This window comes from Meriones unguiculatus, chromosome 12, assembly GCF_030254825.1.
Source record: "Meriones unguiculatus strain TT.TT164.6M chromosome 12, Bangor_MerUng_6.1, whole genome shotgun sequence".
Taxonomy (NCBI): domain Eukaryota; kingdom Metazoa; phylum Chordata; class Mammalia; order Rodentia; family Muridae; genus Meriones; species Meriones unguiculatus.
In genome coordinates, this window is record NC_083360.1 from 86,863,256 (window position 1) to 86,890,117 (window position 26,862).

Consider the following 26,862-nt stretch of genomic DNA (forward strand, 5'->3'; position numbering starts at 1 on the left):
GAGTGGCAGGTATGATCCTGAGAGAGGCCTCTGTGGAGCGCCCCGTCCCTGGAAATGGTGCAGCCCACGGCTAAGTCCTCGTACTTCTGTTAACCTCACCAAAATAAGCTCCCCAGGCACACCCGAAGGCCCGTCTCCCTGGTGATTCTAGGGTTTATCAAGTTAACGTTTCACACTAACCACCATCTATCTTTGATTTAAGTCTTGCTTTACAAAAAAATTTTAAAAAAGTCTTGCTTTTCCTCCTCCCATTAGCTAAGAGATCACAAACCTTCACTATATCAATTCAGGAGAAATAGTTCAGCTTAAAACTGCATTAAGGGGCTTGGGAGATATTTCCATCAAATGAACGACATCCCTGGGTAGGGGGAGGAAAAACTTACGCAAACTCAGGGAGAAGTTATGGAGTCTGTCATGATCAGAGCCCTCCAGGTAGTTTAATGTGGACACGGGTCCAGGCGTGAGGAATATATGGTCAGGAATAAAGGTGAAGGCTGGAAGAGCCAAGTGTTCCTGCAGGGTGGCTGTAGCATTTCTAAAATGGACTTAGGGAGAGGCTTCCGCTGCCATGTGGGTGTGGCACAGGTAATACTGATGATGTCTCTAGCGGGAGCAGGGCAGCAAGGAGGCCGAGCCACAGAACTGAAAGGACGGGGTGGCATGAAGCATTCCCGAGAGACGGAACAGACCGGCACAAGAGAAGGGGCAGCAGGGCAGGCAAGCAAGCCAGGGGAATAGTGGGTATTTGCTGGGCTCTGGCCCCTTGGGTGTGTAAATGGCAAATGTTTGCTGTGTGTGTCTCCCATTCCAGCCCTGAAGGCAGTGCTGTGTTCTGGCGACAGGGCCGTGCCCTTCGTGTGCATTTTAACCGGGTTCACCTCCTAAGGAGATGCACATGGGGAGAATGAGCTTACGTGTTCATTCACGTTTGCAAACGGAGAAGCTGAGGTGCAGGGGAGAGGACAGAACAATGGGCACAGGAGGTGGCGGTGGAGAACTCCTCCTTGGTGGTGTTCTCCAGAGCCGTTTCCGTTTCAGGACTAGTAAAGCCATCATCCCTGTTCCTGCCCTGTGACTTAGACTCTGCCCTAATCGCAGGTGGACTTTATGTCTCCATTCTTTTGAATGGGCTTGTTTTGGCTCATAGCTGCAAATGGGATTTCTGAGACTTTAGGATACGTCTTCTACCTTTATGCTCTTGGGATGCCGGCGTGGGGCTACCTGGTGGTTGCTCTAGACTCCTGGTGAACGAGCCCACATGGAGAAGAAATGCGGTGCCCAGACCTCAGCCGGCACCAACACCCAGACCTTCCAGCTGAACGCATCTGACAAGTGAGCCCAGATGATGCTAAGGAAGGGGCCATCCAGCCCCCCACGGCCCTGTGATACATAATACATGATCACTGTTCCAAGCAATTGAATTTGGGGAGCGGTTCATTATGACTGGAGTAATTTCTGTGTTCATTCCAAATGGCATCTACTTACGCCGCTACTCTGAGCAGTGACTCTCATTTTATGAAAAGCATCAATTTTATGTCTTGTGTAAAAACCGAGGCCCCGAAGCACCGGTTCCTCTACCCTAGAAATTAGAAGAGATCGAAGCGAATGGTATCCACGGAGTCTAATAGAAAATGTTCCGAACCTGGACACAGACTAGCAGACCTGACACCTGCTTCTTCCGTTTACTAACTGTGTGATGTAGGCTTTTTCTTGTCTATAAGAGGGGGCTGACTCCTTGGGAGTGGGTTGTGGTGCGGGCTGAGAAAAAAATGTGTTCCTTAAAAATGAGGTTAACAGCAGGGACCTTGTACAGCTGTACTGAGGATGAACGGATCCCGGTGATTACATTTGATGGCCAATTTGACTCAAGGCAAAAGGCAGGAATTTGTCTTTCTTCCCGTTCTTGGGCATATTGGATCTAGACAATGACAATCTAAATCAGTTGATTTAGTTTGTTCTTCTCTGTGGCGGTCAAGCACCAGTGACTAGGGACACAGGTTACTGGGGGCGTAAGTGACACAACCCTAATGCCAGGAGCGTCTTTTTGATCCTTTAAGATCTAAGTGCAAGGGGCTTGAACTGCATGTTCACATTTCATCAGTCTCGTGATTTCAAAGTTCCTCACGTGGTTTCCACAAATTCCATGAGCTTTTATTGCTGTCTCCTCTCTCTCTCTCTCTCTCTCTCTCTCTCTCATTAGGACAGACTGAAACCTTGTTTATTTCACACACAAGCACCCTCACGTCTCCCTCTCCAGAGAGCATGCCTGGCTCTGACAGTCCTGAAGCCTTCGGGGTCACAGGAGGTGTCCTGTCACACGCACGACAAACTGCGTCTCTGCCTTTGGCTGTTCCAGCACTTGAACACTTGTTTACCTTCCTAGCATGGTTTTTTGAGACAAGGCTTTTCTGTGTAGCCCTGGCTCTCCTAGACTCACTTTGAAGACCAGGCTGGCTTCGAACTCACAGGGATCCACTTGCCTCAGCCTCTCTGAGCGCCGAGATTAAAGGCGTGTACCACTGCACCCTGCTCTTTCTTCTTTTTAAAAACATAGCAGTTTGGTCACTCATTTTCCAACTTCATCAAGGCCCAGCACTGAAGAAAAGGCTCTTCTGTGTCCTGGGAGCCATGATTCTAAGGAGGCCGTGGTGGAATAAAACGGCATTGTTATAAGGACCACAGTGCTTCATAGTTATTGAGTGCTTGCTGAGTGCCTGGCTTTCTCTCAAGTGTTGCCCAGTGTCCTTTTCCCATTTGATCTTCACAGCAACTGTGCGGCAGTTTTTGTTATTGATTTTCCTAAAGACAATAAAGGGGTGCATGTGTCAGAAAAATGAGGTAACTGACCTAAGATCAGTCAGCCAGCCAGTGGTGGAGCAAGGATAAAAAGCCTAGTCAGTGTGAGGCAAAGCTCTTTCTTCTACATTACACAGCCTTCCGGGGGAGAGAGAAAGAGGAGGCGACCAGACCTGGGGCTCCATGAAGGCCATGCCATCTGTCCTCATATTGTCTCACAACTTTGAAAGGATTGTTTTCGTATGCTGTCTCATTGTTCCTGTGAAGAATGGCTACTCGTTAGCCATCCCTCGCAGTCTGAAATGAGACGAAGCTGGGCTTTGTGGGAGCAAGCTTAGCACAGGCTGTTTGGTTTTCAGACTGGAAGTTCTAGGTGAGTAAGAGAGTCAGGTGACTGGGGGTGTTCCTGGCGTGGTCACGTGGAGAAGAAGGGTCGGGAGACCCCATACATAACTGAAGTCACCAGGAGCTAGGCGGGGCGGCAGCTACTGTAGGTGGAATGGGGGTGGGCAGGAGCCAGACCCACAGTGGGAACTTGACACCAAGGGCTGGTGAGCAGCTCTCATGGCGTAAAGGTTAGGAGACTGGTGGCGAGGCAGAGAGGCTGCCCACCTGGGCTCTTCGCTGGGCCAGAGACAAGCCATAATGGAACTGAGAAAAATGTGCAGTTGCTATCTGACTCACACTTCTAAGCCTGGGGTGGGGATGACTACAGAAAACAACTAAGAGGGGCTGGAGAGATGGCTCAGTGCGTAAGAGCACTGGCTTGCTCTTCCAGAGGACCCGGGTTCAAATCCCAGCACCCACATGGCAGCTCACAACTGTCTGTTCCAGGGGATCTGACCCCCTCACACAGACATATATGCAGGCAAAATACCAATGCACATGAGATAAAAAGAAATAAATCCTTGAAGGAAAGAAAGAAAGAAAGAAACGGCAACTCTAGACCCAAACTGTCACTCCAGTGACCATTATGACAATGGAAAATGTACAAAGATTTGAAGGTGAGGTTCAAACCTGCCACTCCTGGTGAGGTTCAGACAAGAATGTTTACCACCCCAGTTGGCAGCCTCCATGCTACCGCTGGCGATGGGGAATGAGAGTTATTTTAGCAAAGTTGATGACATCTCAAAAGGCTATTCAGGCCCCTGACACAGAGGGTGGGGAGAGAGGCAGGAATTAGGAAGCGGCTGCCTCAGTCCAGGCCAGAAGCCCTGCGCCCTGAACCAGGATACCTTGCGCAAAGAGAAGGAAATGGAAGAGGAAGGACAGCATGCGTTCAGATAGCATCGTTATCAGGCCCACAGGGCACGGACCACGAAGGGACGGCTGTGCAGGCGGAGGATGACATCCAACCTCTCAGCTCAGCTTTCACTTGCAGACAGGTGTGTTCCCTCCCCCAGAGTTGAGGAGAATGGAGCGAAGCCTTTGCAAACAGTGGAACTCCGCCTTCATCTAAGGCATCCTCAGAGCCCTGTAGACACCCTGGAGGTGCAGACTGTGGAATGTGGGCTAAGAATCGGGGCAGACCGTAATAGTCACCCAGGTATACAGGGTCAGTCTGGGGCTCCCAAGAAACAACTGTCAGGAACGGAGGGGCGGGGCCGATCGTCCACGGGTCCCGCCCAGGGGCGGGGCCTGAACCCAGCGGGGACCCACGCCCATCTCTGGCTGGAGCCTCAGCCCTCTGCAGTCAAGGTGGGAAGCGGACCCGCCCCGCCCGCCTGTCACCCACCGCCACCAGTGCGACCGCCCCGCTGCGCTGTCCCGGAGCCAGCTCTGTCCGAGGTAAGGGGCGCTGCCCCGACCCCGCTCTACCCTGCCCGGGAGCAGCGCGACCGAGTGCACGGTAGCCTCAGGGCCAAGCGGGAGCGCTGGCCTCGCCCTCTCCCCCCTGGACTCCCAGGTCGGCTAGGAGGCAGCCACCGCTGGGGCTGGGGCAGTGAGAGGGGACTGGGGGCATCTGGCAGCGAGACCCGGGGGGGGGGCAGGCTGCTGAGGGCAGCGGAGGGATGCTGAGAGGATGGAGAGGAGGCAGGCGAGAGGAGGGGCGTGCAGGTGGAGAGCTGGTGGGGAGGCGCTCTGAGAAGGAGCTAGGGCTGGAGGAAGGGGCTCGGGGCAGCAGCGGGTGTTTGGTCGGGTTGAGGATCAGGGCTTCCGGGACGGGAGTGTGGTTAGCTGGGAGTGGAAGGCTGCAGAACAGAGCCCAGCTGGTACCCGCGAGGGGTCTCGGTGTATGGAGAAAGAGGGGCGGGGCTTGGAGGGGACAAGCTTGGAAGAAGGGGAAGGGGGAAGCCAGCTGGGTCAGAGGGAGGGCTGGGAGCCCTGCATACCGGCGAGGGACACCTGAGTTCTGGGGGAGGCGGATGGCGCTGGGAAGGAGCAAGGTCTTGCGGTTGGAAACTTGGAGGATGAGCCTGTAGGGGTGAGGGGTCAGGTCATGGAGCAGGCCACTGTGGGTGCGAGGTGGGAAATGTTCTGAGGGTCTAGTACGGCCTTGGCACCAGCTGTGACTTGGCTCCTCACAGCATGAGGACAGCAGGCACTGGACCAGACTACAACGCCAACTGGAGTCAATGGCAGGAAGAGAATAGCGGACAGAAAAAATCCTACACAAGCAACTCCATCCCGGAGTCAAGCATGGGGACTTGGGCTGGGCAGGATGACAGGCTCTAGAAGGCAATAGAGGGGCGGAGTGGAGCGCATGTTTCCGTCCCGCCTTCCCGGAACCCAGATGAAAAGCTGTGGACTGTGAGCGGAATGTGTGTGTGAATCTGCGATTGTGAGTGTGTACCCCCGTGCGAGCAGATAGAGCACACCTCTCCTGCACCCTAACACGGAAGAAGAGGGAGAGCATTTGCTATGCAAGCAGGAGGACCTAAATTCAGATCCTCAGCACGTAAGAGCGAGGCGTCATCTCTGTGCCTGTAACCCCAGCAGCGGGGCAGAGACAGGCTGAGTCCCTAGAACAAGTGACAGTCTCAGAGAGTAAAGTGGCGGGGCTGGGCTCATCAGTTAGCACTTGTTGCTCTAGCCGAGGACAAGAGCTTGGTGCTCAGGAAGAGCCTGTGGCTGGAAACCATCCTAACGGCAGCCCCGGTGGAATCCTGCACCCTCTTCTGACCTCAGCAGGCACCAGGCACTAGTGATGCACATACAGACATGCAGGCAAGACATCCACACATAACTCAAATAAAATAACAGAATAAGAACATAAGGAGGCAACAGAGGAAGATACCCAGAGGCCTCCTTTCACCTCTGCATGTGCACGCATGCACATCGGGTAAAGGAGTCTCTATGCATACACCTCACACACACACACACACACACCACACAATAAAAACAAATAAAAGCAAAGTAGAGGAAGACCAAGGAAGTTGGGAAAGGCCTCCCGTGGGAGTCAGAAACCATAATGTGTTGGGAGCAGAGGAGAGGGATTTGAGAAAGGCAGATTGGCCAGCGAAGTGTCTTGGACATAGAGAGAAACCAACATGGACGGAGCCTGGATGGTGTGGAAGGTAGAATGAGGCTGGAGCAACCAGCAGGCTGCTCTGCAGTTAGCAAGTGCTCCACACGTGGTGGCTGTGATGAGCGCGTCTCTGCGACCCTAAGGGACCTGGGAATGCAGTGACGCTGGGGCGGGTTGTGGGGTGGGTGGGTTGGTGATTAGGAATGGTTTTAGGAAAGAGTAAATTGTAAAAGTGTGATTCGGGGGAGGAAAGCTTACAATAGAACAAGATCCACGCACACACCCAACTCCCTTTAAGAGTTCTTAAAATTTGTGAAAGTGTGTGTGTGTGTGTGTGTGTGTCTATGTGTGTGTGGTATCCTCGTGCTGTGTTTAGAGGCGGTGAGCATGCCACAGGGCAGACACGGAGGTCAGAAGACAGCTTTGGGGAGCCAGTTCTGTCCTTCTAGGTATTGCTTTCTGGGCCATCTTAAAGGCTTCCCACCCCCTCCTTACTCCGTTAATAAACGTTCCCCGAGGACAGAGTTGCAGTCATTGAATGTCTGCTGTCTGTGTTCCTGTGCTCCCTACAATCTTCCCAACAAAGCATATTTTACAGAGTCGGAAACTGCGTTGGCTAGTAGATTTCCTTATCTAGGTAATAATAAGCGATAGAGCAGGAAACTGAACCTGAGTGGTTTCATTTTTTTTAAATTTATTTTTATTTTATGTGCATTGTATGTCTATCTGAGGGTGTCGGGTCCCCTGAGACAGGAGTATACAGACAGTTGTGAGCTGCCATGTGGGTGCTGGGAATTGAACCTGGATCCCTTGGAAGAGCAGTCAGAGCAGCTCTTAATCACTGAGCCGTCTCTCCAATCCCCAATGGGTTTGATTTTTAATCCCCAAACTACCTCTATCACTTAGGATGACTTGATAGAAAGAAATAAAGTTTAGAAGCTAAACATAAATGTGTGTCTACATATATGTAAACTTTAGGGCTAACAAAATGGCTCAGGGGACAAAGGAGCCTGCTGTCAAGCCTGATGACCTGAGTTCAATCCTGGGGCCCACGTGGTGGAAGGAGAGAGCCAGCTCCTCTAAGCTGACCCCTGACTTCTCCCACAGAAGCACAGAGATACGGGTGCGCGCGGCCAGCAAGCCCTGCTGCCCTCCCCTCCCCCACACCGGGATTACAGGCACCTGTCACCCTGTCCAGCACTTTTCCTTGGATTCCTGGTATTAAATCCAGGCCCGTGCGCTTTCGAGGTGAGGGTTTTACTGACTGAGCTCATCTTTCCCGATCCCGTTAGGCAGCCATTTACCTACCAACTTTAATGTTATCACACTTGTTCTGGAAAGCCGTTTTATTCACTTGTTTTGTAGAAAAGAAACTAAGGCTCAGGGTGTAATCTGCCTGTAGCTGTGTAATTACTGAGTTTGCCAGGCTGAGCCCAGGCCTCCCGGACTTAAAGCCGTGATCTGCCTTCCGACTCCCTCACAAAACCCGTGTGTTCCTTCCCCACTACATTCGGTGAGTTGATCTCTTCCTGCTGGGCTTCGGGCTCTTTCCTTCTCTCTGGCTCCTTTCTTAACCAGAGTCAGCTTCTTCTTTAGGTGTGTACCTCTTGCTGCCCATGAGACTGAAAGATTTGTTCTCCACAACAGCACTTTGAAGGCACACACACACACACACACCCTGCCTAGCCTGGGATCAAGAATGGCTTCCCAGATGACTCCTGGGCCTTCATCAGTGTTGCTTGTCATGGAGACAGTGAGCCACCTCCTTTTTTTTGTGACAGTCACTTTATGGACTGTCACAAAAGAGAAGGGCGATTTGATCCATGCTTGTTGTAGGCGTGCGTCTCTGGGCGCACCGCCGTGCCTTGTGACCTGTCTGCTCAGATCTGCCTCAGGCGGCTGCCTGCTGAGATGCTGTCTGCTTCTCTGTGCTGCCCCTGCCCCCTCCCCCCAGAAGGTGCCCTCAGGGGCTTGTTCCTGCCCTCTGTTCTCTAACAACCTGCTGGGAGAGCTGCCCTGTGTCCAGATAAGCAGACTTGACAGCGCAGTGTGGCAAATGCCGTGGTGGCTCCGTCCTGGGAGCGCTGTTTTGCTCGCCTGAAACGGGTTGTTGCTTTATTTTCCTCAGGCCCAGCCAACTCTGGGAGTCCTGAGGTGGCAGCTGTCCTGGTTACCCACTGGCTTGTCGCGTGACCTCGGACAAATCACGGTTCTTTATGGAGCCTCAGGGTTCCTTAGCTGTCGAGTGAGGGAGTGGGCAGGCCAGACAAGCAAGGCCAGCATTTTAAATGTGGGATCGTCAGTGGGACCTGGGTTTCATTCTCAGCACCCACACGGTGGCTCACAATCGTCTGGAACTCCAGAGGATCCAACACCCTCTTCTGGCCTCTGTAGACGCTGCTACACACAGGTGGTGCATAGACATACATGCAAGCAAAGCACCCATGCACACAAACGCAAAGAAAATAAATAAAAATAAATAGATCCTTAAAAAGATAGAAAGCATCCTTAAAAAGGAAAATGAAACGTGTTCTCCCCAGCATACCCCACTCTTCTGCTTTAACATCACTACTAAAGGCAGACAAAGAACATTTATATTCATTCTATTATTTAAACTTTACAGCAGCTTCATGGGGTTGATATTATTTTCAGGTGAGCACGCTGAGGCTTAGAGTTTGAGTAACTCCCAGGTTCATGCATTAGGAAAACTGGGACCAGTAGCCAGGCTTCCTGTTATGATAAAGAGAAGAAGCTCCAAGCTCCTCGTTTAAAAACCTATCTATCTATCTATCTATCTATCTATCTATCTATCTATCTATCTATCTATCTATCTACCTACCTACCTACCTATCTATCCATCCATCCATCCAATCTATCTGTTTATTTACAGATAAACAAGGAGGTCTTTTGTAGCCTAGGCTGGCCTCACACTTGATCTGAAGCTGAAGATGACCTTGAATTGCAATCCTCCTGCCTCTGCCTGTTAAGTGCTAACATTACAAGCCTGTACCCAGCTTCAAGAGCCTTTCAATCCTAGCAACTTAAAAAAAATGTAAAATTGCTGGGCATGGTAGACATGCATTGCTGGACGTTCTAGCGTTTGGGAGGCAGAGGCAGAAGCATCATAAATTCAAGACCAGCTATATAAGTGAGTTCCAGAGTAATATCCTGCTTCCCCCCAAAAAGTGGAGGGCTGGAGAGATAGCTCAGAGCTTAAAGACACTTACTACTCTTTTGGAGAACCTGGGTTTGGTTCCAGATGGGTGTCTCACATCTGCCTGTACCTTCAGTTCTAGGGGACCCAGCGCTTTCTTCTGCCTCCAAGGATTCCAGCACACACACGGTGCACAGAAATTTAAGCAGGTTTACAACCTACACATAAATGATAATTTAAAAATATTTCAACAGTGATAAACTGGTTATGTAATGGAAAAAGTAATAGAAGTTTACATTGGTAGTCTGACATATGGGAAAAAGATAAATGTTTATTGAAAAAATAATAACATCCCCTAAGGAATCGCTATAAATGTTGGCAGGTGAGTGATGGCTAGATCTGTCCTGAATTCAGAAGGGGAGGCAGCCAGTTCATTATAAAACAGGCCAAATAATAGAGCCCAAATGATGAGGAACTCAGTTTAAAAAAAAGAAAATGACTGCAGGAGTTAATTAAAAGCCATGCATGGTGGTGCGCGCCTTTAATCCCAGCACTCAGTAGGCCAGAGGCAGGCTGTTCTCTGTGTGCTTGAGGCCAGCCTGGTCTACATAGTGAGTTCCAGGACATCCAGAGCTACACAGGGAAATAAAATAGTAAGCAGTGTATAGCTTCCACAAACCAGAAATCAGCACCAGAATGTTCATCTATGGTCCTGCTGATTCTATTTATGCCGCAGCTCCGTGAAGTAGGTGACATTTCCCTATTTTAGGGCAAACACTCTGGCTTACAGAGTTTGCGTGACTCCTTCAGGAACTCAGCTGGTGGGTAGAACGGCAGGTTTAAACCTCCCTTGACAGTGCTGGGCCCCACAGCCTGCCTCTGCTGTTAGCTTTGAGGCTTTGCCAAATCCCCTTAATTTACACGGGAGCAATGGTTCCCACCCACCTGCCTTTCTCTCTCAGGTTTACCTGAAGGAGAAAATAAGATAAAGGACCTGAAACTGAGTTCAGAGTCAAATCTTGGTTTTAGTAAAGGTGCTGTCTGATCAGAAATTTTACTTCTTAGACTCCATCCCCAGGGAATAATTAGGAAAATGAATAAGGGCTTGTGTGGAAAATGTCCACTGCAGTGTAATTTATGCTAAGACAAGAGAGCCGGTGCATGACTCAGCAGGTGAAGGCACTGGTCAAGCCTAAACCTGGAATCCACACGGAGGGAGGGGAGAGCCGATTCCTGAAAGCTGTCCTCGGACCTCCACGCATGCCTCGGCATTTGTACACCACACACACAATAAAACATAAACGCAATTTACTTTTTAAAAGACTAGAGAAACAGCTTTTAAAACAAATTTAGTTGCAGGGCTCAGTGGTACACACCTGTAATTCCAGCACTCAGGGAGGCAGAGGCAGGAGGATTTCTGTGAGTTCAAGGCCAGCCTGGTCTACAAAGCAAGTCCAGGATAGTCAAGGCTATACAGAGAAACCCTGTCTCGAAAAAAACTCAACTCAAAACAAAAACCAAAACCAAACAAACAAAAAAAAAAAAAAATCAAAATTGGTCAATGTGGTGGCACACGCCTGTAATCCCAGCATTTGGGAGGTAGAGGCAGGTGGATCTCTGTGAGTTCCAGGCCAGCCAAAGCTGTCTGTCTTAAAAAACAGGGACAAGAACCCTGTCTTGAAAAACACAAAAGCCACAACAACAACAAAACCAAACAGAAAACAACAAACTCAAAACGCTTAACATTAAAAACTAAAAAGGAAGATAGCGTTAAGGTTTTGGTCATATAACACAGGGTGGGATACAGCTATAACTGTCATTGAAATAATATTTGTAAACAAATTTTAAAGTATCAGTACTTTTTGAATGTACTTTAAGATCCAAGTGCTTTTAAACAGCTTTATTTTTACTTATGTATACGGGTGTGTCTGTGTGAGTATATGCCGAATGCGTGAGTGTGTGTGCGTGTTTATGTGGTATGTGTGTGTGTGTAAGGTGGGCACAGGCAAGTGTGCACAAGGCTAGAGAGGGGCAACAGGTGCCCTTCATTAACACTCTTCCCTGTATCCGCCTGAGCTGGTGTAGCTCGCCGAACCTGCAGCTTGCCTTCATGGTTCATCCGGCCAGGCCTAGTGATCCTCCGGTCTCCGAGACTGTGATGTCAGTATAGTATAGGTCTGAGTCAGACCATGCCCAGCTTCTTATGTGGGTGCTGGGATCCAAACTCACGTCCTCGTGTTTACACAACAAGCACTCTTAAGCGCTGAGTCATTTCTCCAGTCATGAATCACCAGTTCTTGAAGTAGGATGTGCAAACTAAAAGTGAAGGTTTATGAGATGGTTTAAGGAGCCGACGGCGCCCATCTGTCTCTTCCAACCTCACTGTCTTTCTCCACGGAAACACTTCCCAGGGCATGTTCTGCATTCACCCAGGGATCCTTTTTCTGGTGGCAGATTGGTTTAAAGAGGAAGCTGAGGGTCCTGGGTAGAGACTTGAGCGCTGGGACTAAGAACAGGAAGGAGGCCATCGGTGATATAGCTGAACTTTTGCCACAGGCCTGTTAGCAGTCTTACATCTTTATCTGATCTTTGAGAGCACTTTATTTTATTTTATTTTACATTCTCCAGCTTCTTGTCCTTGTAGTTCATCCAGGAAGTTCATAGAGCCAAATTTACTAGGCTCATTCCTTCTTTCTTTTTACATTTATTTAAAATTTTGTGTGTCTTTGTGCCCTTACCTGTGTGCACAGTCCATGTGTGGAGGTCAGCGGACAGCTGTCAGGGGAGGCAGCTCTCTCCTCCATCACGTGGGTTTTCAGGGATTAAGGCCAAGTCAACAGGTGCTCTTCCCCACAGAGTCACCGAGGAACAAAACAACCCCTCAGGACTTCCAAAGAGAGTGAGACCATGAACATTAGCTCACAGAGGGTGCCTCCACCCTCCTCTGACCACTCACCTCACCCACAGCTGGTCTCCGGGAAGAAGAGAAACGAGAGAGGATTCTAAGCAGCATACGTGAGGCAGGCTTCCGCCATGTAGAAGAACCAACTAAAGACTCAACTAAGAAAGCTGGTGTTTACTCACACTTTTAATCCTTCCTTTGGGAAGCCAAAGGAAGAAGGTTGCCTCAAGTTCTGAGCCAGCCTATCTCAACAACCGAAAAGGCTAGGGCTGGTGAGATGGCTCTGGGCGTAAAGGGGCTTACGACAAAGACTGATGTGAGTTCAAGCCCCTGTGTGGGCTTGAATAGGATGGCCCCTTAGGCTCATGTAGTTGACACTATTTGAAAGGATTAGAAGGATTAGGAGGTTGGAGAAAATGTGTCACCGAAGGAGGACTTTGAGGGTTAAAAGCTTATGCCAGGCCCCGAGTCTCTCTCTGTCGGCCTTTGGGTCAGGATGTAGCTCTGGGCTACTGTTCCAGTGTCTGCCTGCTGCCCGTGCGGCCCGCCATGCTGCTCATGGGCTCTAAGCTGCGTGTGCACATTTGCGCGCGCGCGCGCGCGCACAACACACACACACACACACACACACACACAGGAAACATCAAATGTTTTCAAAAGGAAGATGGATAAAGTTAGCAGACCAAGTGCTAGGATCTGTGGGGCTTAGATTCAGACGCTCGTCAGACTTGACACACAGCGAATACTTGATGACCAGATGAATGAGGGATATCATTCCAAGAATCAGGGCTCCGAAGGATAGAGTTATCAGAACCGTTAACACCTCTGAAATTCGCAACGTCTATGCCGGTTGACTTTGGTCACATCCACACAGACCTAGACATATTTGGGAAGAGGACTTCTCACTTGAGGAACCGCCTTTATCAGACTGTCCTGTAGGCAAGCCTTTGGGGGACTTTTTTTTTTTTTTTTTAAATTAACGATTGATGTGGGAAGGCCCAGCTCAATTAGGCAGAGGCACCCCTGGACAGGTGGTCTTGGGTTGTGTAAGCAAGCCATAAAGGGCAAGCCAGCAAGGGGCAGCCCTCTATGGCTTCTACTTCGGTTCCTTTCTTGAGTCTGTGCTTCAGCTTCCCTCAGTGGACCGCGAATTAGGACGTGTAAGACAAATAAACCCTTTCCTCCTGACGTTGAATTTGGTGTCATATCACAGCAATAGGAAAGGGACAAATAGCATGCCAACCATTTCATTTGTGTCTTAAATCTCTCTCGTCTTCTGAGAGAGAAGAAACTGTTCTTCCCCCTTTCCCAGACACAGGATTGAAGGCACAGAGGGGGTAACGTGACTTTGCTAATCCTTCACGTATGTTCAGGTGCTGTCACAGGATTTCAGCAGGAGCAGAGTACACTGGGCTCCAGATGCTCGCTCTGAACGAGGGGGAGGAGTAAGCAAGTCTGAAGCGACTCGGGAGCCCGTGGGACTGTGGGAACAGAAGACATGGAGAGCATGGGCTGCAAAGCTCAGGGGAAGGGACGCTGCCAGGATGAGGAGGCGCCCACGGGGGGAGAAGAGGACCCCAGGCAGAAGTAATGCACAGAGAAGGGTCAAAAGGAAAACAGATGGTGACAGCTTTGGGTTGCAGTAACGTCACTGGCAGCTATTGCTGTAACGATAGCCCAGGTAGACAGGGAAATGAGCGAGGGAAAAAGCTTAGAGATTCCGTTGTTTGGTCAGCTGGTTCTTTGTGGAGGGGGCAGTTCATGTTGTCTCTGTAGAGCTGTGAGGAGCCAGAGAAGGCTTTGACAAGCAGAGACTGTTCATTCAGTACGGCCGCCAGGTCTCCAGGGTACGCTACGGCTTGCCTGGCTGGCCACTTCTCTGCTAATCCTGGTTTCCCATTCTCGTGTTGTTTTCTGTGGCCATCCCGTCTGATTCATATTTGAACACCCCCCCCCCCCCGCCGCCCCAGGGCTCACCCCAGAGCAAAGTGCTCAGTAAATATTTGTTGAAAGAATGAATGGGAGGAGCTGGGCTCCACCCAAATCCTGAGACAACATTTGGGGCAGGGACAGTGGCGGGGTGGGGGTGGGGCCCTGATGGCAGGTGACCATCAGAAGGCTGGTGACTCCAAGTGACAGCACACTGACCCCAGGTCCCCCCTGCAGATGGCCTCCGTGACCGACGGCAAAGCCGGGATCAAAGATGCCTCTGACCAGAATTTTGACTACATGTTCAAACTGCTCATCATCGGCAACAGCAGCGTCGGGAAGACTTCCTTCCTCTTCCGCTACGCCGACGACACCTTCACGCCGGCCTTCGTCAGCACGGTGGGCATCGACTTCAAAGTGAAGACGGTCTACCGCCACGAGAAGCGCGTGAAGCTGCAGATCTGGGTGAGTGCTGGGCAGAATGGGGCATGGTTGGCTCCCGACGCAAGGCCCCAGAGGTAGGGCTGCTGACCACTGGGTCAGATGGCAAAGCTGTTTCAGGTCTGGGTCTCCGTTGTCCCATGTTTGCTTTACATGTTTATTCTCCTGTGGGGGGCGGGGTTGGGGGGAAGAGGGTTCAGTTGCTGCTGCTTAACTGTCCAAAAGGCTTTATTCTGGCTTTTCTAGATGAGTGAACAAGAAACTGGGCACTGGAGTTACAGACCCCAATTCTGTTTCTCCCACTTACAAGCCATGGAAACGTGACCAAGATAGTTAACCCACTGACTCACCCTTTCCTGGAGGGGATGGGGGGGACGCATACAATATCATCTAATTACTTTGTGTCTTTGCTGGGACGCAGTACTGATAACCATAGATGCTAGTTACGGATTACTCACCTACCATGGCATAACAAATTACTCCGTGGTGTAAGCCAAGAGCGGTACTCCATCAGCTCACAGTTTCGGTGGGTTGCTTGGGGCCTTCCGTGAACGCAGCCAGAGTTTGGCTTGAGCTGCAGGCAGCGGAAGGGCTGGCAGGGGCTGGAGGATCACTTCCGAGGTGGCTTACTCAGTCCTCTGGTGCTGACTGTTGGCCGGGGCCTTCCTTCCTCCCCACCCCGCTCTCCCAGCATCCTCATCGTACGACAGCTGCACACAGCCTAAGATCCAAGAAAGCAAAGAAGAAATGGCAGCGTCTGTTACGTAGCCTTACACTAGTCTCTTGGTCTCTGATTCCATTTGGGAAGAAACTACAGAGAGGTCCAAACTCTGGGAGAAAAGGATCATGGAGGATAAAAAGTCTTGGAAGCTGGAGACTCAGTTACTACTGTTATCTGCTAATGGCACTAAGAAAATACACACCTGTTTCCAAAGCTTGTCAGGGCGCTTAGCAATAATTTAGCATTGCAGTTGGAAATCTTGAAATCTTTGAAAGAATTCAAATCATGTAAGGTGCTAGTGTCTATTATGCTTATTAAATATATAATAGCATATTGTACAAGTATCTTATTGGAAGAGTCTACATCTATTTTTACAAATTATTTCTCATGTATTATACATAAATGTTATGAGGTATGTAGCTTTTTTTTTTTTGAGACAGGGTCTCATTTTGTAACCTTGGCTGGCCTGGAACTCAGTATGGAGAGTCAACTGTATCTATCCCTTGATTTTTGGGATTAAAGGCTTGGCCACTTACAGGCACATAGTATTTTAATGGAGCAGCCCCGTTTTCCAAAGGAATAAAACCTCTTAAATTAACTTGCCTCAGGTCAACCACACAGCCACAAGGTGACATTTGAACTCAGATGTCTAAGTTCTGAATTTTATGCTGTTTTCTCTATATTGTGCACCTGTGATCTTAGACAGACCACATTTCCGTCTAAGATGATGTTAGATATTAATTTCTAGAGAGATGGTTGTCCATTGACTCCCCACTAAAGGCACTGAAGGAGCCTAAACCGTCAGGAAGAAGAGAAGCTATGAAAGCTGTCTGATTTGCTGGTTCTCCACACCAGCAACGCTCGGGGGTTTGTTAGAAATTCATTCTTGGGCCTCACCACAGACATAGTGAATCCAAAGTGCTGGAGGTAGGGCCCCCAAATCTGTGTTAGCAGGTGTTGTCTAACTTCCTTGTGGTGAGAGCTGATGGATAAATGAGAGCACCTACTGTGCGCTGGGTGCTTTCCCTGTATCCATCTGCTGTCAGCCCCAGCTCCGGAGTGCCTGAGAGCAACGCATGTGTGGGCAATGAAACTTGATCAAGACTGTGAGAGAGACAGACACTCTTGCCACTGGCCAGATGGTAAATGTCTGATCACTCCTTAGGGAGCTAAGAAAATACTAGGACTTGTTTTAAAATGTGTTAATGCAAAATAAATTCATCTTAACTGGTATTTACTATGTAGATTGGCATGGATTTCCTTCTCTGATTCCTATATCAGATGGTCACATATTCTACAGCTGAAAATCTTTTTTTCTTTTTTTTGTTTTTTGTTGAGACAGGGTTTCTCTCTGTAACCTTGGCTGTCCTGGACTCACTTTGTAGACCAGGCTGGCCTCAGACTCACAGTGACCTACCTGCCTCTGCCTCCCTGTAATCTGGCACGCATCAATGTGCCTGGCTGAAAATCTTGAGGCCGGAGGCATTCTGCCCTTCTACGGGCAGCAGTGACTTCCTCACACCTTGGTGTATTGAGAGCTTTTGCAGTTTTGCTGTGCCTGGCGTAAGCAGATTGATCGATTATGCTATTTAATTTTAACGAAATGAAACCCCGCAATGAGCGTGCGGCTTTTAAAGTCTTCTGTTGGAGATCATACCAAGTATAGGGACCCCAAGCAACTATAAGAAAATGGCTGAGCGATCTGTCTCCAACAACTTCCTGGCACAAGTTTATTGTCAGCCACGTTTCCAAGTGAAAAAAAATCAATGAGGATTGATTTAGGTCTGAATTAGTCAATCTCATTGCTTTGCTTGAAATTTTCAAAGGTTTCTAGGTAGCAAAATTGTAACTTTTATACTATTCATGTTAAAATTTAAATATTGTTTCAGTTTTACTGTGTCTTCGTTTGTGTGGTTGGGGTGAACCAGCCCACGTGTGTGTATGTGTGTGTGTGTGTGTGTGTGTGTGTGTGTCTATAGGTTTGTTCATATGCATGCAGTGCCTGAGGAGGCCAACAGAGGGAGTCAGATCCCCTGGCAGTAGAGTTAAGAGGCAGTTTTGAGACATCCTAGGTGGGTTCTGGGAGCCAAACTTCGGCCTTATTGAAAGGGTGGTGTGTGAACCCGGAGTTTCTCCATTTGCGTGTGGGGAACAAACTCAGGTCACCAGGCTCACCTCGGTAGATGGCGCCTTTACTCACTGACCACACTGCTACCCCGGAACTTCTTCCTCCACTGAGCTCCACCATTAAACCCGGAGCTAGCGCCAGGATCCTGCCCTTGCTTACTCAAGGATCACAGGTGCACAACCACACGGGGCTTCCACACAGGGCTGGGAGGCTGAGCCCAGCTCCCAAAGCCTGCATAGCAAACACCGTATGGACTGAGCCATCTCGCTAAGCTCCTGCTTCATATTTTTTTAATTTTTATTAATTAGTTTACTCACTTTGTATCCCAGCTGTAGCCCTCTGCACCATCCTCTCCCAATCCCTCCCTCCCTCCCTCTTCTCTCCTATGCCCCTTTCTGCTTCATTTATATATTTCTTAACATATTTTGTGCACAGAGTATGCATATACAACCTCTCTGTGTGCTGTGCCTAAACTTTTCTTTCTTGAATGGGTATATTTGGTTCTCATGATGATGAGCACTGGGGGAAACATGAGGGTCTTGACAAAGATGGATTGGCATCTTAGAAAAGCTTCTGGCTTCAGATAAAGGATAGATGGAAGGAACTGTGGTTTGGATCCAAATTGCATCATTAAACTATGTGCATTAAATACACTTTTATGTATTAGATATATATTGTGGAACCATTTTAAAACAAATAATAGATATTGACCAAGCTACAAAAGAAAAGAACAACTAGAGTCACCCAGTGGGCTGGATATGTTTTAAGGGTCCAAACGTGAAGAACATAAAAGCCATGGAAATAGACATAAAACTAATCACTTTTCTAGTTTCACTCTGTTGTGTTTTTTTTTTTTTTCAGGTTGTGTGTGTATGTGTGTGTTGAATAAGTACATAAAAATATAAGTGATAGTAAAAGTGTAAAATCCAACAGCTTCAAAATGGCTTTTCTGACTGTATCAAAGTCCCTGGGATGTAGGGACATTGGGTCTGGATTTTTTTTTTTTTTTGCAAGTTATTTAAAATAAAAATTTAATACTGGCAACAATGATAACCTTCAAAGCGAGTGTGGTGGTTGGAATGAGACTGTCCCCCACAGACTCATATGTTGAGATACTTTGGTCCCCAGTCGGTGGAACTGTTTGTGAAAGATCAGAAGGTGTGGCCTTGTTGGAAGAGGTGTGTCAATAGGGGTGGGCTTTGAAGCTCACGACCATCCCTGCGGATGGAGATGAGAGCCCTCAGCTCCGTTCCAGCACCACGCCTGCCTGCTTGCTGCCGCATTCCCCACCGGGCCGGCAATGGATTCTGCCTCTCTGGAACTGTGAGCCGGTTCTGAAATAAGTTGCCGTGGTCACGGTGTTTCTGTCCAGCAATGAAAAAGTCGCTCAGGTGGCAAGCGTGCCAGTCTGCTAATCTGCAGTAACAGGTGCCACAGAGTAGGCGCCTTAAGCAGCAGAAATGGTTTCCTCACAGTTCTAGAGACAAGTACAAGATCAGGGGACAGGCAGGGTTCCGTGCATACCCATACGCCTTTCCATCATCCTGGCTGTGCAGGAAAGCGGCGCTGAGGTTCTTGCTGTCTCTTAGGGCACTGATTCTGTTCGATCAAGGTCTCGTGCTTATGTCTTAATAACAATAATGCCTTAGCGTCCCATTTCCAAACACAGGTGCATGTTAAGTTAGTGTGTCAGCCTAGGACCTTCAGGAGGACACAGACGTCCAGCCATAACACTGAGATAGTGACAAAGTGACATAGAGAGTGGAAATGAGAGAGACTTAGAAATTTACTAGACTTGATGGTCAGTTTATTATGGCGGGGGGCGGGGGAGACACATACATATATTCTAGACTTTTTACACAAAAGTTCTCATTTTTTTAAAAAGCTGTGTGACTCTCAGTAGGTCACTCAGTGTCTGGGAATAGTGTTTCCTGTCGTATGCTTCACAGTTTCTTGAGAGGTGTGAATACAGCACTGGAACGCAGTGTCTGGCACGCAGAAGACATGCTAGGTTCTGTCTTAGGTTCCGGCTCCTGGTCCTGTAAAGGGCTCTTGGGTTCCCTCTCAAGTCTTCCATCTTCAGCCACAGAAATGCTGAACCGGCCCCAAGTGACTCATCCATATGGCGCAAAGTGTTCATTTAGCTTTTCCAGCCCTTTGGAGTGATCCCAGGGCATTTCAGGAAGTTTCCTGTGGAAAATGGAGAGGGGAGTGAGCAGGGCAGGAGGCTTGCCCAGCGGGGCTGCCCACAGCTGGAGTTACCTCTGGGGATAATGGATGATGGTGGCATTGGGCACCTTGCTCTCTTGCTCTTCTTGTCACATAGGTCCTTGAGTGTCCCCTCTGTTTCCTCAGAGGCCAGTAAGGGATCCAGGGAGGATCAGGGAAGAAAGTCTTACTGAGGATGTGGGTTTTAGGGTGAAGCCTCACTAACCTGTACGGAGAGTATACACAGAAGTGGCTGGTATCTTCATGGCAGAGAGAGCCCAGTTATTGCTGGTCCTGGTTGCCAAGCAACCCCAGGAGACCTGCAGGAAGAGGGGGAACAGGAAGAGCTCCCACCACCTCTGTGTTTGGTCTGTTGCTGGTCAGGGGAAGACGCCCCAGGTCTGAGGAGGACAAAGTCAGTCTAGGACACCAGAGTCCTGGGTTCTAGTCCCGTCTCTGCCCTGCTTGTTGTGTGAGGCGAGTAACCCTTCCCCTCCCTGCACGTGGTTTCACAATTCTGGAGAAATAATTCCTGCTGTCCTTGCTTCATGGGTTGTTTGGAAGGGCAAGTGGGGAAATGGAAGGGAAAGGAAGGGTTGTGGACATTGTCAGCCATGGATGCTCAGTGTAGGCATGCTTTAAGTTTTTAAAATGGATTATTATTTGTGGATGTGTCTATAGGATGAAGACATGAACACGGTCTAGCTCGTGTGTGTGGAAGTCAGAGGACACCTTCTTGAAGTTGGTTCTCTCGTTCCTGTGTGTGGGTCCCAGGGTAGAACTGTGGTCCTCAGGCTGGCACAGTGAGTGCCCTCATCTACCAAGCCACTGTCCCTTGGGTGTTTCCTTTAAAGCATTCTTTGTACCTTGCACCTGTCCCCTCGCTAACACAAGCAACAATGATAAACAGTTAAAGAAAGAGGGCCCAGCAAGGCGGCACACATCTTTAAGCCCAGCGCTGGGGGAGCAGAGGCAGACAGACCTCTGAGTTCAAGGCCAGCCTGGTCTACAGAGCAAGTTCCAGGATAGCCAAGGCTATACAGAGAAACCCTGTCTTGGAAAAAAAAACAAAAACCAAACAAAAATGAAGAGGAAGAAGAAGGAGGAGGAGGAGGAGGAGGAGGAAGAAAAGAAGGGATGTTGAGATCAGAGATGTCAGGTTCCCTGTGGTGCAGAACTCAATGGCAAACTTCTTTGTTTAAGTCATTCAACAAACTCTATGTGGGACATTGTGCTAGGCTGAGGATGTGTCCATCCTACTGACTGGGATTTTTGCTGGTAGTGGGGGAGATAGAAACTAAACACAGGATGAAGAGGTCTCTTTCATCTGTCCTATGGGTCCTGAAGAAAAGAATAGACCTGTTTCAAGCTCAGGCCTCAGGCTCGCAGAGCTGGGAAATGAGGGGCTGGAATTTAAATCTCACACCTAGACCTGGAGCTGGGGCTAGCCTCTGCTCTACCCACAATTAGAAACCAGTTTAGCCGATGACATTCATCACTCCCCATTGTCTCAGGCTTGGTCCATGCCACAGGATGTGGCCATAGGGGGCTTCCATTGTGGACAGACAGAAGTCCCTCCTTTGCTGTTGCTGCCGCTGAAGCTTCCTGACATGTCAGGACTTTATAAACAGGATTGTCTCATCTGTCCGGGGTAACTCATGCCACAACCTCTCCTGCATGCTTGAAGGACGCACAGACACTCGCTGTCCCTGCTCCCAGGCCTGTTGTTCTCCTGTCTGTCTGTCTTTTCAGACCACTCCCCAGGGTGCTCAGTGGCCATGGCAGGTGTGTGTGCCTCCTTCACTTCACTTATTTTGCTCTGTTGGTGACATTTTAAGAGAGAGAATGTGGGGCTCAGAGTAAATACTCAACAAATAAGGTCAAAGGGAGATCAATAAATGGTCCTTCGTCTCTTCTTCACCTAAATTTGGAAACAGTTTAGAGACAGTTGTAGGAGTCAGAGGAATGGGGAGAAATGCAAAAGCCTTATTACTCATAAAAGCTAAGATGAAGTGTGCGATTAGAGGCTTTAGTAAAGTCAGGCTTGCTAAAACCTTACTGTGGAGTCAGACAGGCAGACAACACACACACACACACACACAGACACCTGCACACAGCCACAGGACCTCATGGCTCTCTCTGCCACCTCCAGGATTTGATCTGCTGACCTATCAGGAGATTGATTGGTGGGCAGCACAGAAGGAAGGCTTGGTAGGGCGGCTGGGCTCCCACAAGCCTCTAGGGCTCTAGGAACAGAAGGCAGTTGCTGAGTGTACTGTCCTGTACCCAGCTCTTGAGCTAATCAAAATTGATTTTTCTAGGCAGCCAGCTTCTCAGTGTGTCTACAGAGACGCGCTGACACTTCCATCTCCCCAGAGCCAGTAGCAGCCAGCTGCTGGAGGAGGTTTAATCTGATTTTGCAGTCACAGCAAAGACTGTGGGAAGTCAGGGCAGAATTGCAGGCAGCATTTACCTTTGGAATCTGTAAACAAATTAACGAGCAATCCCACTCGAGTATTTCAGATCATCCCCAAGCCTGTTTTGGGAGGGGATGCTCCTCTTTCATCCATCCTGACCAGTGTGGAAAAAAATAAGCTAAACTTCCTTTGCACATTTATTCATTCAATAAACATGTGTCATATGCCTCTCTACGTACTAAGCATGGCCCCAGAAGGCAAACGGGCACATATAAGCAATATAAACATAAGTAATATAAATATAAGAGATGAAGAGAGTGAGGAAGGCTGGGACTAGGGAGATGGCCCTATGGGTAAAGTGACTGTTGTGTGCACATAAGAACCTGAGTTTATATATACCCATGTAAAAGCTGAGCTTGGTAACATGTCTCCCCAGAACTCCCCAGAGAAACGGGGATGTCTCTAGCTGGTTGACCAGTTAGCCTAGCCAAACTAATGTACTCAGGGTTCAGGAAGGGATTCAATCTTAAAGGATAAGGTGAAAAAGGGATAAAGGAAGTCGCACTGCATTGACACCTGGCTTTCACATACAAGTCCACACATGTGCCCACACATGAACAAGTACACACACATGAAAAACAATTTCTTCCTGGGAAAGTCATTGAACGCTTCACAGTTGGGGTTCATTTGTGCCACATCTTGACAAATGAATACAAGAATCTCAGGATTGTGTCAAGGAAAGGATATACAGGGAGAAGAAGGAACATTTGTAAAAGAGGTTTTTCTTTTTTTTCTTTCCTAGACAGGTGTATCTCTGGCCATCTTGGACTCACTTTGTAGCCCTGGCTGGTCTCGAATTCACAGAGATCTGCCTGCCTCTGCCTCCCTGAGTGCTGGAATTACAGGTGTGTGCCACCGCACCTGGCGCAAAAGCTTTTTTTTAAGCTCATTTTAAAAAGAAAGATTTATTTTTTCATTTTCTGTGTATGAGTGTTTTGATTTCATATATGCATGTGTACCGTGTACATGCCTGGTGCCCATGGACATCAGACGATAGCATCAGAGCCTCTGGAATAGGACTTAGGGTGGTTCTGAGCCACAATGTGGGTGCTGGGAACTGAAACCAGGTTGTCTGCAAGAGCTCTTATCCACTGAGCCAACCATCTCTCCAGCTCTCCATCTCTCCAGCTTTTGAGGACCCATTCAGTGATTTTGGCATAGTCATAAAACTGTAATTATCATCACGAACTCCAGCACAGCTCACTGGCTTATTACATCTTCATATTTATCAGGATCCCTCTGAGAAAGCATTCCATCTGTTTTAAGAGTGAAGTAGGATGAGCTAAGGACGGAAGCAAGGAGGACTGGGTAGGATTTTTCATAATGGAAGCCAATAAGATCGTAGCTTGAGCTAGGAGGTCAGAGAAGCCTTTGCCTGAGCTGGGAAGGCTATAGAAGACCAGGGTTTGGACAGGCAAGGGGGAACCCAACCTGGCTATATTAAATGGGAGGGCGGTGGTGGTGCACACCTTTAATCCCAGCACTCGGGAGGCAGAGGCAGGCAGAACTGAGTTCAAGGCCAGCGTGGTCTATGGATCGAGTTCCTGGACAGCCAGGGCTACACAGAAAAACCCTGTCTCTAAACAAACAAACAAATGAACAAACAATTATATTGAATTGAATTCAGCTGTTGCTAACCAAGTAGCTATACAGAAGAAGCCTCCCAATTAGTGAGTCAGCAGTTTAAGACAGAGGTCCTGGCTGCAGATACAAAGTAACCAGTCATTCCCACACAGCCCTGGATCCTGCCCCCAGCGCCACAAACAAACAGGTGTTTAAAACTAAGCGGCTGAAGATCAACAAGGGAGTGAGGCAGAAGATCTGAAGCTGGACACGGTGGTGCTCACCTGGAACCCCAGCACTCAGGTGGAGGCAGGGGGATCCCTTCAGGGTCATCCTCAGCTACCTGGAAAATTTTATGCCAGCCTGAGCTACGTGAGAGTTCGTTAAAAAAAAAAAATGCTGGGAAGATGAAGAATTGGCAAAGGAGATTGAAAGAGAAAAAAATGTAGAGTCTGGCAGCCAAGTAAAGAGAGTCTTAGAGGGGAAGGAAATACAAACTGTGTGGAAGGTGGATGAGAGGCTTCAGGTATGAGTGTGGAGGATGAACCACTGGATTTAGTAACCTCCACACAAGCAGTTTTGGTAGTTGGATGAAAACCTGGTAGGTGATACCAATACTCTTCAAAATATTCTGGAAAAAAGAAAGAAAGAAAGAAAAAGAAAAGAAAAGAAAAGAAAAGAAAAGAAAACCTGGTACGACTGGGAGAAGATAAGCGGAAAGAAAAGAAACAAAAAACCAGACGGGGAGGAAATTCCTGCAACAGCATCCTTGAGCTGCTGAGGGGATGGGTTCGGGAGCAGACGGTGAGTTCTTGCTGGGGTACACACTGTATGCCTGACAGAGCAGAAAGGAGCGGGAGAAAGCCGAGGGCTTGGGCTCAGCTGTGGTTTGTGTGTGGTAGAAGGTTCTTTTGAATAAAGGTCATCAGACCTAACAGATGGGGTAGGAGAGAGAGAGAGGTTAGAGGTTTGAAGAGTGTGAGCAGCAGCTAGGAAGGTGGGAGAGTGAAGAGACTAGGGAAGTGAAAATTGATTGCCCACTGGCATTATGGCTTCACTGGAAATTAATGATCACATTGGCTTTCGTGTATCCACAAATCTGCAGCACGCTTGTTTTTTTTTTTTTTTTTTTTTCTCTAGACGTGTCTTTGTTCCGTGGATATGGGCCCGGGCTAGCCAAAGACTTGGTTTTGAGAAAAGCGTGTTTTTGAGTATGGCAAGCCAGCAAAGGGCCCACAGGGCCAGGATCAGGGATGCGGGCAGAGGAGTTATTGCCATAACTGACTACAGGACTCAAGCCAGGCCGGGAGGGAGAGATGGGAGAGGGACAGTGAAGAGATGGTTGGGGAGAAAGGCGGTTGGAATGGAATTGAGGGGGTGTTCTGCTTTGTGAAGGAGGGAAGCAGCAGCAGTGAAAAGCAGCAGGTAGCACACCTCATCCAGGAAAGGGGATGAGAAGGGAAGCGATCAGCGACAATACGGAGGCTTTGAGGGAAGGTGTGTCCTTAGAGAGAGCTGTAGCAAGGAGGGAAAGGAAGCATTGAGACAAGAAGTGGGGGGAGCAGGGGGGGAAGAAGGAAAATAAGCCTAGACTAGGAGATCTTAAGAGAATATTATGAGCTGTGAGAGAGAGTCTGGTGGTAAGGGGTGGCCCAGGACACTTGGGCTTCTTGCCATGACTGACGTGGACAGACGGATAAAAGAGCAAACAAAACCAATCATAATGCAGACAGATGCCCCGGGATGGCCAGTGGTTGTGGCTGAGCTTCAGGAGGCCTTGTTTTCTCTGGGTCTGGGCTCTCAGAGCCCCAGAGGAGGAGACGTGCTCTTCTTGTTCCAAACGCCTGCTGGTCCCTCTCCCACGGCGATACACAGCGGGTGCTGCTTATGTAAAATACACTCACCTGAAGATGGGGTCAGTCAGGCCTCCCGCAAGGCTGATGTGGGCTGGCTGCCGGCCGTTTGCCAGCACCGTGCTCGGTGCCTCTATCCATTCGTTTTACCCTCCGTCTCTGGAGGCAGGTGCTGCCGTTATCTGAGTAAATGGAGGTCAATAGGAGATGGGGCTGCTTCCTCAGTTCACAATAGCAACGGTTTCAGAGTCCAAATTTGAACCAGTGTCTGTGTGACTTCAAAAGCTGAGCAGTGGTGACAGAGGTGGGGGTGCACATGTTTAATCCCAGCACTCTGGAAGCAGAGGCAGGCGAATCTCTTGAGTTCATGGCCAGCCTGGTCTGCAGAGCAAGTTCCAGGACAGCCAGGGCTACAGAGAGAAACCCCGTCTCGGAAAACAACCAACCAACCAAAAAACAAAAATCGTGTCCTCTGTCAGCTCCTGTCTTGTTGTTTCATAGCTTTACCTACCACAGGGAAGGGCCTTTGGGAGCTGACACAGCTCGGGAGTAAAGTGCCTGCCTTACAAACTTGAGGACCTGAAACCCAACCCCCAGGACCTTCAGAAAGCCAGCTTCAGTGGTGTGTCTTTTACCAGCGTTCCTATGGGGGGAGGGAGGGGGAGACCGGAGAATCCAGAGCGGCTCAGGCCAGCTAGCTGGGAGTGAGAAGCAGAAATCAAGTGAAGAGCGAGACCAACACCAGAGCTGCCCTTGTCCCTGTTCTACTGCTGTGAAGAGACCGCAAAACTGAGGCGGGTCTTATAAAAGAAAGCGTTTGATTGGGGTTTGCTTGTAGTTTTAGAGACTTGGTCCATTATCGTCACAGTGGGAAGCAGATGGGCGTGGCACTGGAGCAGAAGGTGAGAGCTCACACCTGATTCGAAAAGGTGCAGGCACAGAGAGGTAGAGACGGAGAGATGGCGAGAGAGGCAGAGACAGAGACACCCTCTGGGCCTGGCTCAGGCTTCGAAACCTCAGAGCCCATTCCTAGTGACACACCTCCTCTAACAAGGCCACAGCTCTCAATCCTTCCCAAACGGTTCTACCAACTGGCGAGCAGGCAGTCCAAGAAGTGAGTCTATGGACACCATTCAGATCACCTCAGAAGCTGTCCTCTGACCTCCACACACATGCCCGGATGCATGGGCTTGCATTCACACACACACACACAGACACAGA

The 26,862-nt window shown here is 49.0% G+C and overlaps 1 protein-coding gene across 2 annotated transcripts in view; it reads left to right on the top strand.

Annotated features, from left to right (window-relative positions):
• The first annotated feature begins 4,425 nt into the window (after positions 1 to 4,425).
• The window catches only part of Rab3b (RAB3B, member RAS oncogene family), a 58,311-nt gene continuing 35,874 nt past the window's right edge, over positions 4,426 to 26,862 (top strand). Inside the window, exons 1-2 of one of the 2 annotated variants that reach the window (XM_021660659.2) lie at positions 4,426 to 4,584; positions 14,488 to 14,715. In XM_021660659.2, the coding sequence (XP_021516334.1) occupies positions 14,488 to 14,715 (228 nt within the window). In that variant the 5' untranslated portion in view covers positions 4,426 to 4,584. Of the gene's footprint in view, positions 4,585 to 13,837; positions 14,003 to 14,487; positions 14,716 to 26,862 lie in introns of those variants that run through there. The other variant, XM_060366102.1, reaches the window with a different exon arrangement.